The 16,186-nt window shown below is 42.2% G+C and overlaps 2 protein-coding genes across 3 annotated transcripts in view; both read right to left on the bottom strand.

Annotated features, from left to right (window-relative positions):
• Positions 1-1,487, bottom strand: part of LOC106570440 (engulfment and cell motility protein 1) — a 199,535-nt gene extending 198,048 nt beyond the window's left edge. Inside the window, exon 1 of the mRNA XM_045694888.1 lies at positions 1,326-1,487. The gene's annotated coding sequence lies outside the window, so the exon portion shown is untranslated. The remainder of the gene's footprint in view (positions 1-1,325) is intronic.
• The window catches only part of rp9 (RP9 pre-mRNA splicing factor), a 104,851-nt gene extending 89,372 nt beyond the window's left edge, over positions 1-15,479 (bottom strand). Inside the window, exons 1-6 of one of the 2 annotated variants that reach the window (XM_045693642.1) lie at positions 15,142-15,479; positions 14,778-14,808; positions 14,357-14,486; positions 9,779-9,870; positions 8,645-8,706; positions 1,326-4,810 (exon numbers count right to left, since the gene is read on the bottom strand). In XM_045693642.1, coding sequence (XP_045549598.1) covers positions 4,618-4,810; positions 8,645-8,706; positions 9,779-9,870; positions 14,357-14,486; positions 14,778-14,808; positions 15,142-15,287 — 654 coding nt within the window. In that variant the 5' untranslated portion in view covers positions 15,288-15,479 and the 3' untranslated portion in view covers positions 1,326-4,617. 2 annotated transcript variants of the gene reach the window in all.
• Positions 15,480-16,186: the final 707 nt, after the last annotated feature.

Here is a 16,186-nt window from a genome sequence, read left to right as displayed (position 1 = left end):
TCTATAGGACAGAGAAAACATCTATAGGATAGAGAAAACATCTATAGGATAGAGAAAACATCTATAGGATAGAGAAAACATCTATAGGATAGAGAAAACATCTATAGGATAGAGAAAACATCTATAGGATAGAGAAAACATCTATAGGATAGAGAAAACATCTAGAGAGAAAACATCTATAGGATAGAGAAAACATCTATAGGACAGAGAAAACATCTATAGGACAGAGAAAACATCTATAGGACAGAGAAAACATCTATAGGATAGAGAAAACATCTATAGGATAGAGAAAACATCTATAGGATAGAGAAAACATCTATAGGATAGAGAAAACATCTAGAGAGAAAACATCTATAGGATAGAGAAAACATCTAGAGAGAAAACATCTAGAGAGAAAACATCTATAGGATAGAGAAAACATCTAGAGAGAAAACATCTATAGGATAGAGAAAACATCTAGAGAGAAAACATCTATAGGATAGAGAAAACATCTAGAGAGAAAACATCTGCGGGCAAACTGCTGCCACTGGATGCATCTTCTAGCCTACAATTACTCCCAACATGCCATTGATCGCAATGAATTGAATGTGGTTGAATTGATAGCGTGCCTGGGAGGCATTGGTATATCCCTCCTACAATAAAAGCAACTAAATCTGGAGGTGAAAAATGCTCAAAACCACGTGCAAGGGAAACATAGGCAGGAGGGGAGATGAGCAGACTTCTCCTGTAGGTTAATTCAGGTTTGTTTACAGTGGCCAAAGCTGAACCAGGGAAGTTTGAGCTCTTTGATTAACTAAAAGAAAAAATACGATTGTATGCCTAGTCATTCCATAATCTTCTTATTTATATAAATAACACATCTAAACTGATCGATGATATATTGTAACTTGCCCTGTATGCTACAGAACGAAGTCTGGACAGAGCTATTTTGTAAACAAGTTATCCAATTGTGTTTCAACAAACAACGACTTCATACACGACCTATTACATGGGAATTCCAGTGTTCAGGATGGAATTGTAAACTGGAGGCGAACGAGCCAACTTCTAGAGCGGCTGGATTGTTTGAGCAAGCTTGTCAATCAACAGAACAGCGCCCAGAACCACTGGCGGCCGCTCCTGCTGAAAAGTAGCCTACTGATAACATTTCCAGGGCGCGCAGACTAGGCTACTGTATATAACCTAAAATATAACACTGGCAGTAACATTGGCAATAGTAGCGAGGTGTTTTATAGCGTGTAGCCTAAATCAGTAGAAGCAAAGAAAAAAACTAAAATGCATGCTTTCTGTGTAGGCTAAATTAAAGACCATTTTGAATGTTTACCAACCTGGCAAAGCGCGGGGACTTATCCTGTGCCAATGCGCTGATGTTCGGAGTTTGTGTCACAGATAGACAGTCAGTTCTGTGTTTTCTGTCCCTCTTCTGCGCGCTAGATCGTGCTGATGTTTTCACTTCCTCTTTCTTCGCCTTCTGTTGGCTGGCTCCTCTCTCCTCCGAGGCTCGAGCAGCGATGCGAAGGACGTCGACCAATTAAAACACAACAAACAGTTGAACAATTGAATGGGACGACAGGACACTCCCCGTTGATGTGTGGCAATTATTATGATAGCAAATGAATAATGTCATGCTTGAACCTCGGGATAAGCGTTTAATATTTCATAGCTATCGATTAATTAATACATAATATATCAAAGACAGCATATGGGGGTGGGGGTTAGGCCTATAACATTGTAGTCTACCATAAGATACCTTTATTTGAAATAAGAGGGGGAAACTAACTTTGATTGGGTAAGACCTCCTTAAAATAAAAATAATATTGAACATTCAAATCTGATACCGTTGGGACATAGCTTCTCCCTAGGTCACATTTCACAATAGATGGAAACAGACAGTATATAGATGGGAGTAATAGACAATCATACAAAAGCTAGAGTACAGTACAGTCAATACCAGACTTAATTAAATTCATGTCATATAGCTACACCTACTGGTTCCAATATCTAAGCTACCCAGCAGAAGAGAGAAAGACATCTAAGAGTGAGTGATCTGAACTGTTGCCACTGTGCCAGGCTCAAACAGCTCTCCTCTCCACAGTATATCAACATGATTAATACAGGGCCATGTGCCTACTGTCTGTCTAGAATATAATCTGGGCTAATAGTGTCCAAACACCCATCCTAAGGAACCCGTCTGTATGACTGAATCCCGTGGATTTCTCTCTAGTACGAGATCACGGCTAGGTCAAAATGAATGAAGCCATGTAATATGATCAGCATTAAGTGGTGTTGCATGATGTATTTGATTGATATGAGCTATCATATGATAGTTAAAATTTGTACAAATATTTGAATTCTCTTTTTAATAGCCACAATAATTTGTCTGAGCCATCTAAACAGCATAGATTGTTTAGACTTTGAAATAAAATAAAATCTATCCCAGTCATTGACCACAGGACCTTTGAGCCAAGTCGGAGCATAACTATAGCCAATGGAATCTGTCAAGTCGACTGTGTCAATTATGCCATCATTCAATGTTAGGGCCTGATGAGATGGCAGTTTGTGGCATAGAAAAATGGCATAAACAAAAAGGCAGATCGTATCCTAATAATCTTTAGACTAACTTCCCTGATCTCAAGACTGTACTGATACTTCCTAACTGACCCTAACCCATTATCCTGCCCCATAAGATAGAGTGGTTCAATATAGAGGCTTCTCTGCTCTAACTTTGCCAAAGTGGCAGTGTCTCAGTTAAAGTAATCTAGGAGATTCATGTCTGCTTCTGCTCAGAGAGAGAGAGGGCTACGTGGTGCAGCTGGGACACACTGTTTCAATGCTGTTGATTTATCGGAGGCCTTTGGCCAAAGCGCCACAGAAAGGAATGGAGGGAGTTGCCATGGGAAGGAGGATAAGAGAGGGATGGGGGAGAGAGATCAAATAAAGCTTTCAGTTACTAGGAAATACACACACACACACACACACTAACCCATTCTGACGCACAAATAGACCCCTTCAGGCTTAACTACATGCAGAAACCACTAGGACGCTAATCAAAATTCAAATACATCTCCCCCCCAAAGGACTCCTTAAACAGTCCTCTTATTGGGGTCATTAAAATAAGCAGCGCATATATCTGGTCCTGCTCTAGTTGATAGGATGTTCATTTAGAGAAGTGTGCTATCATTAGGGAGGGGCAAAGTGGAGAACTCTTTTGATGTGCTCTGCAGGGTGTGTTAGTGCGTCTGTTTTTTTGTTGTTGTTGTACTGACTACAAAACGGCACATTAGTGAGTCACACTCCCTAGCCAGCCCTGGGCTTTCTGAGGTCTTTCAAGATCAAAGGAGAAGGGTCTTCTTTTTTTGCCTTTCAAAAGGAAACAGTGCTAACCAGAGTTGCTTCTTGAATGGGACATTATAGTGGATAGAGATGTGTCATTCTAAGAATCGATGAAGGACAAGAAAGACCGACACAAAAGTTGGCCGTGCGTTGCATCATTACGGCGATTCTGTTGCAAAACATTTACTCATATGGAAAAAACAAACGTGAGTTTCTATTGGACAAATTCAGTTAGGTCCCTCCCCGTTTGGTTCTGTTTGATTCTTAAAAGGTAACCGGTTTGCATGATGAATACACTCCCGCCGGGTGTTGACGGACGGTGGCGATTCAACATGTAGAATCGTCGGGATATAAACAGGAAATGACAGCCAATGTTCTGTGGTCAGAAGTGATAGAACGGCCACCCGCTGCGCACGGCCAATGTCCGTGTTGGCCGGTCATGTCCTTGTCACTATCAATTAATGAACCAAACAAAATGCATGCAGTTGAAAAATATTGGAAGACAATATGAATAATGACAAATTGAAAGTATTTTTTACTTGCGGCTTCAAGATTAATTTGATGAGTAAGAGGCTTTATCCTTGGCCATGGAGAACACACTGAAATACAGTACATTCTCTCTCCCTTCATCAAGCTGGATTTAAATAAAATATGTAAATTCCAACCTCAATTTATTCCAAATATGTATGTACAGTAATAAGCCTTCAAACATCCATCCGCGTCATATGGAAGAAAACAAATATGGAAAAAATATGTGCTGCAATTTTCCCCACTGTTTTTGTCAAACAACAGGTCTACAATCAAGCTAAATACAAAGCAAAACCATCTCTAACAACATGCTCTGTTTTGTCCCGTTTTCATTCGGATCTGATTCATCAAGCCAACATCCTTCATAACAGCTACAAACTGATTTCAACTCTTCTGGCTGGCTCAAGCCCCCCTGAGCCAGCCATGTCATTACCCATGCTGTAAGGGCTTTCTGAGATCCTCGCCTGAGGGGCCCTACATTCACAATCAGCACTGCGGATCCATAGAATCTTATTCTGTATGATCTAATGGAATAGAGGCATCAACCATATGAGGGATGGGACAAGTCATGCATTATTTAAAGGCTCAGATGGAGGGAAGAATACTGAACCAAAAATGGTCCTCTAGTGTGCACTTTGTAGTGTGCCATTGAAGCGACCCTGAGCCAATGGGTAAGAACCACCATAGCTGCTCACTGACTGATAGACACTGCAGTGCAGCCATCTCCCTGCTAGAACAATCCAGGTAGGTTCCTATGGCTCAATCGGTCTCAGAACAGTCACTGGTTTTGGAGGACTTGTGCTTCCTCCTCTTCTTCCTCTTCTTCTTGTCCTTCTTTTTGCCCTTCTTCTTGTGTTTCCTCTTCTTGCGGTCGCCGGTGGAGGAGGAAGAGGAGGAGCTGTCCGAGTCGGAGGAGGTGGTGTCCTGCAGGAGTTGCTGCAGCTGCTGGATCCTGGAGAGAGAAAGGAGAGATGGAGAGAGAGATGGAGAAATGGAGAGAGAGATAGAGAGAGAGATGGAGAGAGAGGAGGGGAAATGGAGAGACAGGAGGAGAAATGGAGAGAGAGGAGGAGAAATGGAGAGAGAGGAGGAGAAATGGAGAGAGAGGAGGAGAAATGGAGAGAGAGGAGGAGAGAGAGGAGGAGAAATGGAGAGAGAGGAGGAGAAATGGAGAGAGGAGGAGAAATGGAGAGAGAGATAGAGAGAGAGGAGGAGAAATGGAGAGAGAGGAGGAGAAATGGAGAGACAGGAGGAGAAATGGAGAGACAGGAGGAGAAATGGAGAGAGAGGAGGAGAAATGGAGAGAGAGGAGGAGAAATGGAGAGAGAGATAGAGAGAGAGGAGGAGAAATGGAGAGAGAGGAGGAGAAATGGAGAGAGAGAGAGAGAGAGAGATGGAGAGAGAGATAGAGAGAGAGGAGGAGAAATGGAGAGAGAGGAGGAGAAATGGAGAGAGAGAGAGAGAGAGATGGAGAGACAGGAGGAGAAATGGAGAGAGAGGAGAAATGGAGAGAGAGGAGAGAGAGAGAGAGAAAAAGAGAGACAGGGAGATGGGTTAGAACCATTCAAGGAGAGGCATGGTATGATGAACTGAAACACAGTATCTTCTCACACACACACACACACACACACACACACACACACACACACACACACACACACACACACACACACACACACACACACACACACACACACACACACACACACACACACACACACACACACACACACACACACACTTCTTGGAATATCCCAGAGGGTTTTCCTCTACAATCATTGGCTATTTCAGATTTCACTCAGAAGTGTCCCTGGTTATGAAACAAGTCTTCTAACAGTGATGGTCAGCTGACAGCTGGTAAGTACTGAGTATGGGGATTATGATGGGCTACAGGTGTTTGCAGCTAGTGCTAAAGTGGGGAGAGAGAGAAATAGAGAGAGAAATAGAGAGAGACAGAGAGAGAGAGAGAGACAGAGAGAGACAGAGAGAGAGAGAGAGAGAGAGAGAGAGACAGAGAGAGAGAGACAGAGACAGAGAGAGAGAGAGAGAGAGATCATTTCAGGCAGCCAGCAAAGTAGCTCTGCAGCTCACACAAGACCAGATCAAATATCAAGATGCTGAAACACTGCCTCAGAAACAAAATTCTTCAATAAAATATGGATTTAACACGAATGATCAAACAGTTCACAGACCGAGGCATCCACTTCCTTTGATTAGTCCAAAACTTTACATTTCCATTGATTCGGTATGATCAGAGAGGAACAAGAGAGCTTGTGCAAGTTGCAAGATAATGAAAACAACTCTAAGGCGGCGGTTCCCAAGTCATCCTCAAACTTCATTAAGAATTCATCAGAGGAGCGTTGTCTTCAACGTTGACATCTTCCACCCAGAGAACAGAGACGTAATCATAAGGACTGTTCAAGGCAAGCACTCTGAGACAGAGCTGGGTTGGCTCTTAGGTCCTCTGGCCAAGTCTACCACGGTTACATTTCACTCTGTCTCTCATATCATCATAGCTTATATGATCCTGTAGATTGTAGAACATGTCTATCGCACACTCTCTCCAATCATACTCACATGAATCTCTCATAATGCACCTCATTTCAGATGGTACTTTAACACTTCTCTATATACACCCAAGTTCCCATTCAATGTCGTTCATAGTAGTTTTTAAAGTACTTTATTCACCTGTTTGATTAAGTGCTCTGTCAGCTTTCAGGATGTGATTGATTTAGCCATTGACTTTAGTGTGTCCTTTGACGACTCTGAGTCTTTTCTTTTTATTACATGGTTGTTGTTATTTCCCTGTGCTAAAAGGCACTCAATTCATAATAGACAATTCTGACTGAGACAGTCGGAAAATGAAAGGGTTAGTTCATACTAATTACAAACTTATGTCATCTTAACCTAATAACTGGAAAGTAGCCTAGTCTATAAAAGCAGAGTATCGTCAGAGACTGAAGATTTGAGTTTGTTTACTTGGCTGCAGCTAAGCATCAGCATTGTTGGGAGAAAAACAAAGAGAATCGTTAAGTCCCCTGTGACCGTGCTCCAAAATAGCTTGTCTGAATCAAAAAACATGACTATATTCTCCCTCGTGCAGGTTGGAGATGCAAGCGCTATGGACACAGGACAGAGAGTGTCCCTTCTTCATCAAAGGAAACCAGAAACGGGAGCAGTTCAGAGTAGAGGTCCACCGGCATGGCCGATTAATTAGGGCCGATTTCAAGTTTTCATAACAATCGGCAATCGGACTTTTTGGATGCCAATTATGGCCGATTTCATTGCAATCCACGAGGAAACTGCGTGGCAGGCTGACCACCTGTTACGCGAGTGCAGCAAGGAGCCAAGGTAAGTTGCTAGCTAGCATTAAACTTATCTTATAAAAAACTATCAATCTTCACATAATCACGAGTTAACGACACATGGTTGATGATATTACTAGTTTAACTAGCTTGTCCTGCGTTGCATATAATCAATGTGGTGCCTGCTAATTTATCATCGAATCACAGCCTACATGTACTTCAACTTCGCCAAACGGGTGATGATTTAACAAAAGCGCATTCGCGAAAAAAGCACAATCGTTGCACAAATATACCTAACCATAAACATCAATGCCTTTCTTAAAATCAATACACAGAAGTATATTTTTTAAACCTGCATATTTAGTTCAAAGAAATTCATGTTTGCAGGCAATATTAACTAGGGAAATTGTGTCACTTCTCTTGCGTTCAGTGCAAGCAGAGTGCGGGTATATGTAACAGTTTGGGCCGCCTGGCTCGTTGCGAACTGTGAATTAATTTGCCAGAATTTTACATAATTATGACAATATCATTGAAGGCTGTGCAATGTAACAGGAATATTTAGACTTAATATTTAGACTGTATTTCACTGAAAGAATAAAAGCTTTGTTTTCGAAATGACAGTTTCCGGATTTGACCATATTAATGACCAAAGGCTCGTATTTCTGTGTGTTTATTATAATTAAGTCTATGATTTGATATTTGATAGAGCAGTCTGACTGAGCGGTGGTGGGCAGCAGCAGGCTCGTAAGCATTCATTCAAACTGTACTTTACTGTGTTTGCCAACAATTCTTAGCAATGCACAGCGCTGTTTATGACTTCAAGCTTATCAACTCCTGAGATTAGGCTGGCAATACTAAAGTCCCTATTAGAACATCCAATAGTCAAAGGTATATGAAAAACAAATGGTATGGAGAGAAATAGTCGATGCGTCATAATTCCTATAATAACTACAACCTAAAACTTCTTAACTGGGAATATTGAAGAAAAGGGAATATTGAACCACCAGCTTTCATATGTTCTGATCAAGGAACTTAAACGTTGGCTTTTTTTACATGGCACATATTGCACTTTTACTTTCTTCTCCAACACTGTTTTTGCATTATTTAAACCAAATTGAACATGTTTCATTATTTATTTGAGACTAAATAGATGTTATTTATGAATTATATTAAGTTAAAATAAAAGTGTTCATTGTTCATTCAGTATTGTTGTAATTGTCATTATTACAAATATAAACATAAAAATCAGCCGATTAATCGGTACCGGCTTTTTTTGGTCCTCCAATAATCTGTATCGGCGTTGAAAAATCATAATCGGTCGACCTCTAGTTCAGAGTGGTGTGTCTCCAATGCACCAGACTACCTTAACGATGACCAACTCCAAACAGTAGAGAAGGGGAAATGTTTTCAAACATTCTTCTGAAAATATTTTTTGTTGATAATAAAAGGTTTATATTTTTCATAATACACCCAGAAAGTACCTTGTTTCTTTTTCATTGCGTTTGTTTTCTCGGATCAGGTCGTACATTGGGTCTTCGTGTGCCTGCAAGAAACAGACAGTTTTAGCTACATATTTACAACATTTCAAAGATAACATACACTGCAAAGCTCCAATGATAACAAGCACTGCAAGGTAAAACTCCATTCAGGTATTGTTTTTGGGCAACATTATTTCCACCCTTTCAACTCTCCTCTGCCGGATCAGCATTTTAAAATCTGGTTCCATTACAAAATATGATACACTTGCACTTATGATAATCATTGCAGTGACATTGTTGCATGCAGGCCTACAGAACAACTGCCCTGTGAATCTGCTGAGTCCAGATCCAGAAGCATCCAGCAGCAGCACAGATACCTATGCATCCCAAATGGCACCTATTCCCTATATAGTGCACTACTTCTGACCAAAGTCAATATAGTTCCTGGTCAAAAGTAGTGCACTATATAGGGAATAGGGTGCCATTTGGGATGCACTTATACTGTATCCAGCTGCATCAATCAAGCATGCTCATGGTCCCAGGTAGGCAAGCACGCAGACGTCCCCAAAGGGTTATGGTTGAGACCAGGAGCAGACGTCCCCAAGGGGTTATGGTTGGGACCAGGAGCAGACGTCCCCAAGGGGTTATGGTTGAGACCAGGAGCAGACGTCCCCAAGGGGTTATGGTTGAGATCAGGAGCAGACGTCCCCAAGGGGTTATGGTTGAGACCAGGAGCAGACGTCCCCAAGGGGTTATGGTTGAGACCAGGAGCAGACGTCCCCAAGGGGTTATGGTTGGGATCAGGAGCAGACGTCCCCAAGGGGTTATGGTTGAGACCAGGAGCAGACGTCCCCAAGGGGTTATGGTTGGGACCAGGAGCAGACGTCCCCAAGGGGTTATGGTTGGGATCAGGAGCAGACGTCCCCAAGGGGTTATGGTTGGGACCAGGAGCAGACGTCCCCAAGGGGTTATGGTTGAGACCAGGAGCAGACGTCCCCAAGGGTGTCTGTCAGTACCAATCCTGGTCCTAGGGACTCATGTTTGTTCAAACCCAGCAGTAACACATTTTATTTAAGTAGCCAAAAGGCTTGATGATTAGTTGAAAGATGGATGAATGGATGGACAGATGAGACTCACCACTCTGAACTGCTCCAGTTTCTGGTTTCCTTTGATGAAGAAGGGACACTCTCTGTCCCCTGTCCTGTGTCCATAGCGCTTGCATCTCCAACCTGCACAAGGCGAGGAAGAATATAGTCCATGTTTGTACCACAAACACGTCTCCTGGCCCCTCAGAAATGACCCAAACAAGCTGGTGTTGGAAGAGATTCATATTTATCTTATATGGCTTGTAGGCTACACCTGTTTATGACTTAGCCTACATCTGACAAAATGTTTCTCAACTCGTTCTAATCTCTGAAACGACACGCAATTAAAAATCACATTCAAACATTTTGCCAATGTATTATCTGGAACATAATAGGCTTTGGAATTCCACAGGAGAACAAATGAGAACTTTGTAGGCTAACCCTGTATGCCTTCTGTCCCCTCGCATATCATGAAAACGAGTGGGAGGGAGGGACAGAGGGAGGGACAGAGGGAGGAATTATTGGTGGGAAATAATGAAAGCCTTTGTTCTTTGAGGGACAAGCAGAACAAAAGTTAATCTCCGCTACACTGAGCTCGAAAATTAAAAAACAATGTAACTGGGAATCAAAATGGCACGGCCTTGCGATCTGGAGGCTGCCTTTGAATTTTTTTATTTTACTTGGCAAGTCAGTTAAGAACAAATTCTCATTTATAACGATGGCCTACCAGGGAACAGTGCCTTGTTCAGGGGCAGAACGACAGATGTTTACCTTGTCAGCTCTGGGATTCGATCCAGCAACCTTTCGGTTATTGGCCCAACGCTCTAACCACTAGGCTACCTGCCACCCCTTTTGCATCCCCCAAATGGTCCAATGTGGAATCCATTCCCTCACCAATATCATGGACAGCAATGGTTTGAGAAAATTACAAAATTTGGAAGATACATACACATTATCAGGCAAATCTTTTTTCCTATATTTACAACTTAGATCACTTATACTGGCCTATGGGGTCCCTTAGGAAACCCAACTACCAAATCATCCAATAATGGGATTTATAAATAAATTATCTGGGCTCCCGAAAGGACTGATCTCTATAATATACAAACAACTTTTGGAAAGCTCATATTTTGAGCTAGCCATTCAAAAGTATGGTCCACAGATCTAATTGAATCTGAACAACCCTTTAACTGGAACAGAATATGGAAAAATATGACCTTGGTATCTCGTAATCTGAACCATCAACTTATACATTTTAAGTTAACAGACTGTATTTAATACCAAGGAAATGTTTTACGGTGAGAATTGCCAAAACTCCCAAATGTTCACTGAGTCCCCTAAATAAGGTAGGCACATTCCTCCATATGATGTGGGAGTGCATTGCAGTGAAATGCTTCTGGGGCAAAATTACAAGATACATTTAGAAGTGCATGAATCCAAACATTTAATCCTTAGCATCTACTATGTTACTTAACAAGGATAGCTCCTTGAATCTCTCAATCAATCAATCAATCAGAGACAATTCCTGCATCTCCCCCCGAAGAAAGATGTTGGCTCTTAGATGGCAATCACCTCACTCTCTCCCATTTAACCAGTAGATACAGTTACTGTTAGAAGTTATATCATTAGATTTATCGACAGAGAGAATGAATGGTGCTAGTCAAGGAACAATTGAGGCCTGGACAAATATACTTGACTCTGTAAAGAATAATCTTGTCTAAAGCCCAACACATACATAATATATATAGTACAAGTCAAAAGTTTGGACACCTCCTCATTCAAGTGTTTTTCTTTATTTTTACTATTTTATACATGTAGAACAATAGTGAAGACATCAAAACTATGAAACAACACACATGGAATCATGGTGTAACCAAAAGTGTTCAACAAATCAAAATATACTTTATATTTTAGATTCTTCAAATTAGCCACCCTTTGCGTTGATGAGAGCTTTGTACACTCTTGGCATTCTCTCAACCAGTTTAACCTGGAATGCTTTTCCAACAGTTTTGAAGGAGTTCCCACATATACTGAGCACTTGTTGGCTGCTTTTCCTTCACTCGGCGGTCCAACTCACCCCAAACCATCTCAATTGGGTTGAGGTCAGGTGATTGTAGAGGCCAGGTCATCTGATGCAGCACTCCATCACTCTCCTTGGTCAAATATCCCTTACACAGCCTGGAGTTGTGTTTTGGGTCATTGTCCTGTTGAAAAACAATTATAGTTCCACTAAGCGCAAACGAGATGGGATGGCGTATCGCTGCAGAATGCTGTGGTAGCCATGCTGGTTAAGTGTGCCTTGAATTCTAAATAAATCAGGGACAGTGTCACCAGCAAAGCACCCCCACACCATCACACCTCCTCCATGCTTCACGGTGGGAACCACACATGCAGAGATCATCCGTTCACCTACTCTGCGTCTCACAAAGACAGAGTGGTTGGAACCAAAAATCTCAAATTTGGACTCATCTGACCAAAGGACAGATTTGCACTGGTCTAATGTTCATTGCTCGTGTTTCTTGGCCCAAGCAAGTCTCTTATTATTATTAGTGTCCTTTAGTAGTGGTTTCTTTGCAGCAATTTGACCATGAAGGCCTGATTCACACAGTCTCCTCTGAACAGTTGATGTTGAGATGTGTCTGTTACTTGAACTCTGAAGGATTTATTTGGGCTTCAATTTCTGAGCCTGGTATCTCTAATGAACTTATCCTCTGCAGCAGAGGTGACTCTGGGTCTTCCTTTCTTGTGGCTGTCCTCATGAGGGCCAGTGTCATCACAGCGCTTGATGGTCTTTGCGATTGCACTTGAAGAAACCTTCAAAGTTCTCAAAATGTTCCGGATTAACTGACCTTAATGTCTTAAAGTAATGATGGACGGTCATTTCTCTTTGGTTATTTGAGCTGTTCTTGCCGTAATACGGTGTAAGGAGTGCGTACTGGCGGCAGAGAAGTCAGACGCAGGAGAGCAAAAACTGTGTTTCCAAACGGCGCAGTTTAATAACAACAAAAAACACCAGAAAACAGAACAATCAAATAATGGGTACATCACCCGACGCACACCAGGACAGACGTGCACAAGCACTTACAATAAATAATCACCGACAAGGACATGAGGGGGAACAGAGGGTTAAATACACAACGTGTAATTGATGGGATTGGAACCAGGTGTGATGGAAGACAAGACAAAACCAAAGGAAAATGAAAAGAGGATCAGCGGTCGGTGGTCGGTGACTTCGAAAGGTCGGTGACTTCGACCGCCGCCCGAACAATGAGAGGGACCAACTTCGGCGGAAGTCGTGACATATGGACAAGGTCTTTTACCAAATAGGGCTATCTTTTGTATACCACCCCTACCTTGTCACAACACAACTAATGCTCAAATGCACTAAGGAAAGAAATTCCACAAATTAATAAGGCACACCTGTTAATTGAAATGCATTCCAGGTGACTACCTCATGAAGCTGGTTGAGAGAATGCCAAAAGTGTGCAAAGCTGTCAGCAAGGCAAAGGGTGGCTAATTTGAAGAATCTGAAATATAAAATATATTTTGGTTTGTTTTAACACTTTTTTGGTTACAACATGATTCCATTGTGTTATTTCATAGTTTTGATGTCTTAAATATTATTCTACAATGTAGAAAATAGTAAAAATTAAGAAAAACCCTTGAATGAGAAGGTGTCCAAACTTTTGACTGGTACTGTATGTATATAGCCGGGAAGGGGGGCGGGGGGTGACTGACGAACAACCCTAGTTGCTTGAGGGGGTGGGGAACATGATTTCCGGGAGTGGAATGGTTGGATGGAGAAATGTTGGCTGGGTGGGGTTGGGGGAATGGGATGGGAGGTTGGATGGAGACATGTTGGCTGGGTGGGGTTGGGGGAATGGGATGGGAGGTTGGATGGAGACATGCTGGCTGGGTGGGGTTGGGGGAATGGGATGGGAGGTTGGATGGAGACATGTTGGCTGGGTGGGGTTGGGGGAATGGGATGGGAGGTTGGATGGAGACATGCTGGCTGGGTGGGGTTGGGGGAATGGGATGGGAGGTTGGATGGAGACATGTTGGCTGGGTGGGGTTGGGGGAATGGGATGGGAGGTTGGGGTGGTGGAGGCCCACTTATTTGAGTTTTTCCTGTTTATACTGAATGTATTATTATTTATTATTGTATTTCTTACTGTTTTATTTTATGTGGCAGCCTACAGGTACAGGTTTTTATAAACATATCATTTGAAATGGATAATGTACCTGTAACCCCCCAACACACACACACACACACACACACACACACACACACACACACACACACACACACACACACACACACACACACACACACACACACACAAATAATAATAAATTAAGAATACATAGTGAGTGACTATAGAAGTATTCTCACAACCCACCTCTTCTTACATGCCCAGGGCCATAGTTTAAGAAACCCTGGGTAGATGAAGGACAATAGACGAAGACCAAGGGGAGGAAGCTACATTAAACTTTTGAGATGCATCACAAAGTTTAGGGATGCGTCCCAAATGGCAGCCTATTCCCTATATAGTGCTCTACTTTTGACCAGTCCCCAGGGTGCCATTGTGGATGCAGGACACTCATAATAACCCTCGGTGTTTAAACTCACACTGCATCACTTTCACCTCCTTCCCCAGAGGCATCCACAGCCCCTTGGTGGGGGCGTGAGCCAGGAAGTCCCTAGCATCCTCATTTCCTGGATCAGCAGGAATACAGTCCTCTGGTTTGTACTCCTCCGCCTAAAAAAAAGTCACTGTGTTTCAAGTAGACGCAAGATGCCACATATTCCAGTTTCCATAATAATGCATGTTAGCCTAAGTGCCAGTCTGCTTGTGCTCTCATGCCAACTCCTTGTAACTCATCGTCATGCTTTGGCTTGACAACAACAGACAGAGCTGGCAAGAACACAAACAGATCTTGGACCAGGTTAAATACATGTCCTTCTACTGATAAATGAGCTATTCCATAATATTTCAGTGATGAATTAACTGGTAATAACGCAAGTAGACAAACATGTGCATCTACTAGACCTTTATGAGTCCAGGAGGAGGTTTTTCATAACTGCATAGAGGGGAAAAGAAAACAATGCTTGTGAGAATCAATACGATGATCAACTTTGTGCGTAGGTAGCTAGGTACCCCTTAAACCAGTATCTGAGCAAAGGAGACGATGTATATGAATCATGTCACACGCATCGTCTCCCATGTCCAGATGCTGGTTAAGGTACAGTACCCCGTGTGCAAGTTCTACCAGCCAAGAGCAAGGCACAGTATCAGAACTGAAATGATGGGATGAGTTGCTAGCATTAAGGCTAAATCCCAAGGCAGATCAACTACAGTTACGTTTTATTAATACACAATTTCAATACCACCGAAAAAGGTATCCTTTACTCACAAGGTCTCCAAATGCTTCAGCTTTTGCACTTCTTGGTTGAGTTTTCTCGCTTGTTTCTTGAGTTTTTCTACATCGTGTTTTGATTCCTTGTGCCTTTTGCGGTCTCCTCTGTCCTCCGAGTCTCGCGATCTCTTTCTACTAGACATTGCAATGTCATTGGGTAACTAGCTATGTTTATGAAATAACCGTTTAATTTAAGTTTGATACGATTTCTAATCACAAATTCGTTGAAGTGAATCACTTTTTAGAGAAAATATATTCGGGACTACGTCAGGACATTTTTCTCGAACTCTGCACAGCTACTTCCTGTTTCTGTTTGCGCATGCCATCTGTAAACGCAGCGCCGCCTGCAGGTCAAATGTAGTCGAGGACGCTTGATCAACAGCAAGGTCTATGGTTGGGTAAGATGAGGTCTGTGGTGGTTTATAAAGAGCATTTATTCATTCCATTCTTCTTTGGAGTTTAGTGGCAGTTATCCTTATTTTCAGCGAAGGAGCCCAAGCTATATTATACACTATAATGTTCTTATACACAGACTACGTGTGGAAGCAAAGGGCTCCTGAGTGGCGCAGCAGTCTAAGGCACTGAGTCCCAGTGCTAGAGGCATCACTACAGATCCTGGTTCGAGCCCGGGCTGTATCATTCCCGGCCGTGATTGGGAGTCCCACAAGGCGGCGCACAATTGGCCCAGCGTCATCCGGGTTAAGGGAGGGTCTGGATGGGGTACGCCATCATTGTAAAATAAGAATTTGTTCTTAACTGACTTGCCTAGTTAAATTGAAGGGACAATCTAGGATTCCTACTCTACAACCATTTTTGGATGTTAAATTAATGAGCCATTCATTATTTTAACTTAAAAATGCCCCATGAGTTGTTAAACTGCTTGCTTTATAAACAAACAGTATAGTTTCAAAACATGGTTAAACTATAATCTTGATCTCATGGATCGTCAGTCCTTACAGCAATAGCTCTGAATTTGCGTGTTTACATTTATACAGCCCCATTCCGAAGGTGTTTAACAGAACATGTAGTGGGGTACCCTTAA

This window comes from Salmo salar, chromosome ssa14 (genome assembly GCF_905237065.1).
Source record: "Salmo salar chromosome ssa14, Ssal_v3.1, whole genome shotgun sequence".
In the NCBI taxonomy this organism is placed as follows: domain Eukaryota; kingdom Metazoa; phylum Chordata; class Actinopteri; order Salmoniformes; family Salmonidae; genus Salmo; species Salmo salar.
Note: the sequence above shows the minus strand (reverse complement) of the source record. Positions and strands in the feature narration are given on the sequence as shown.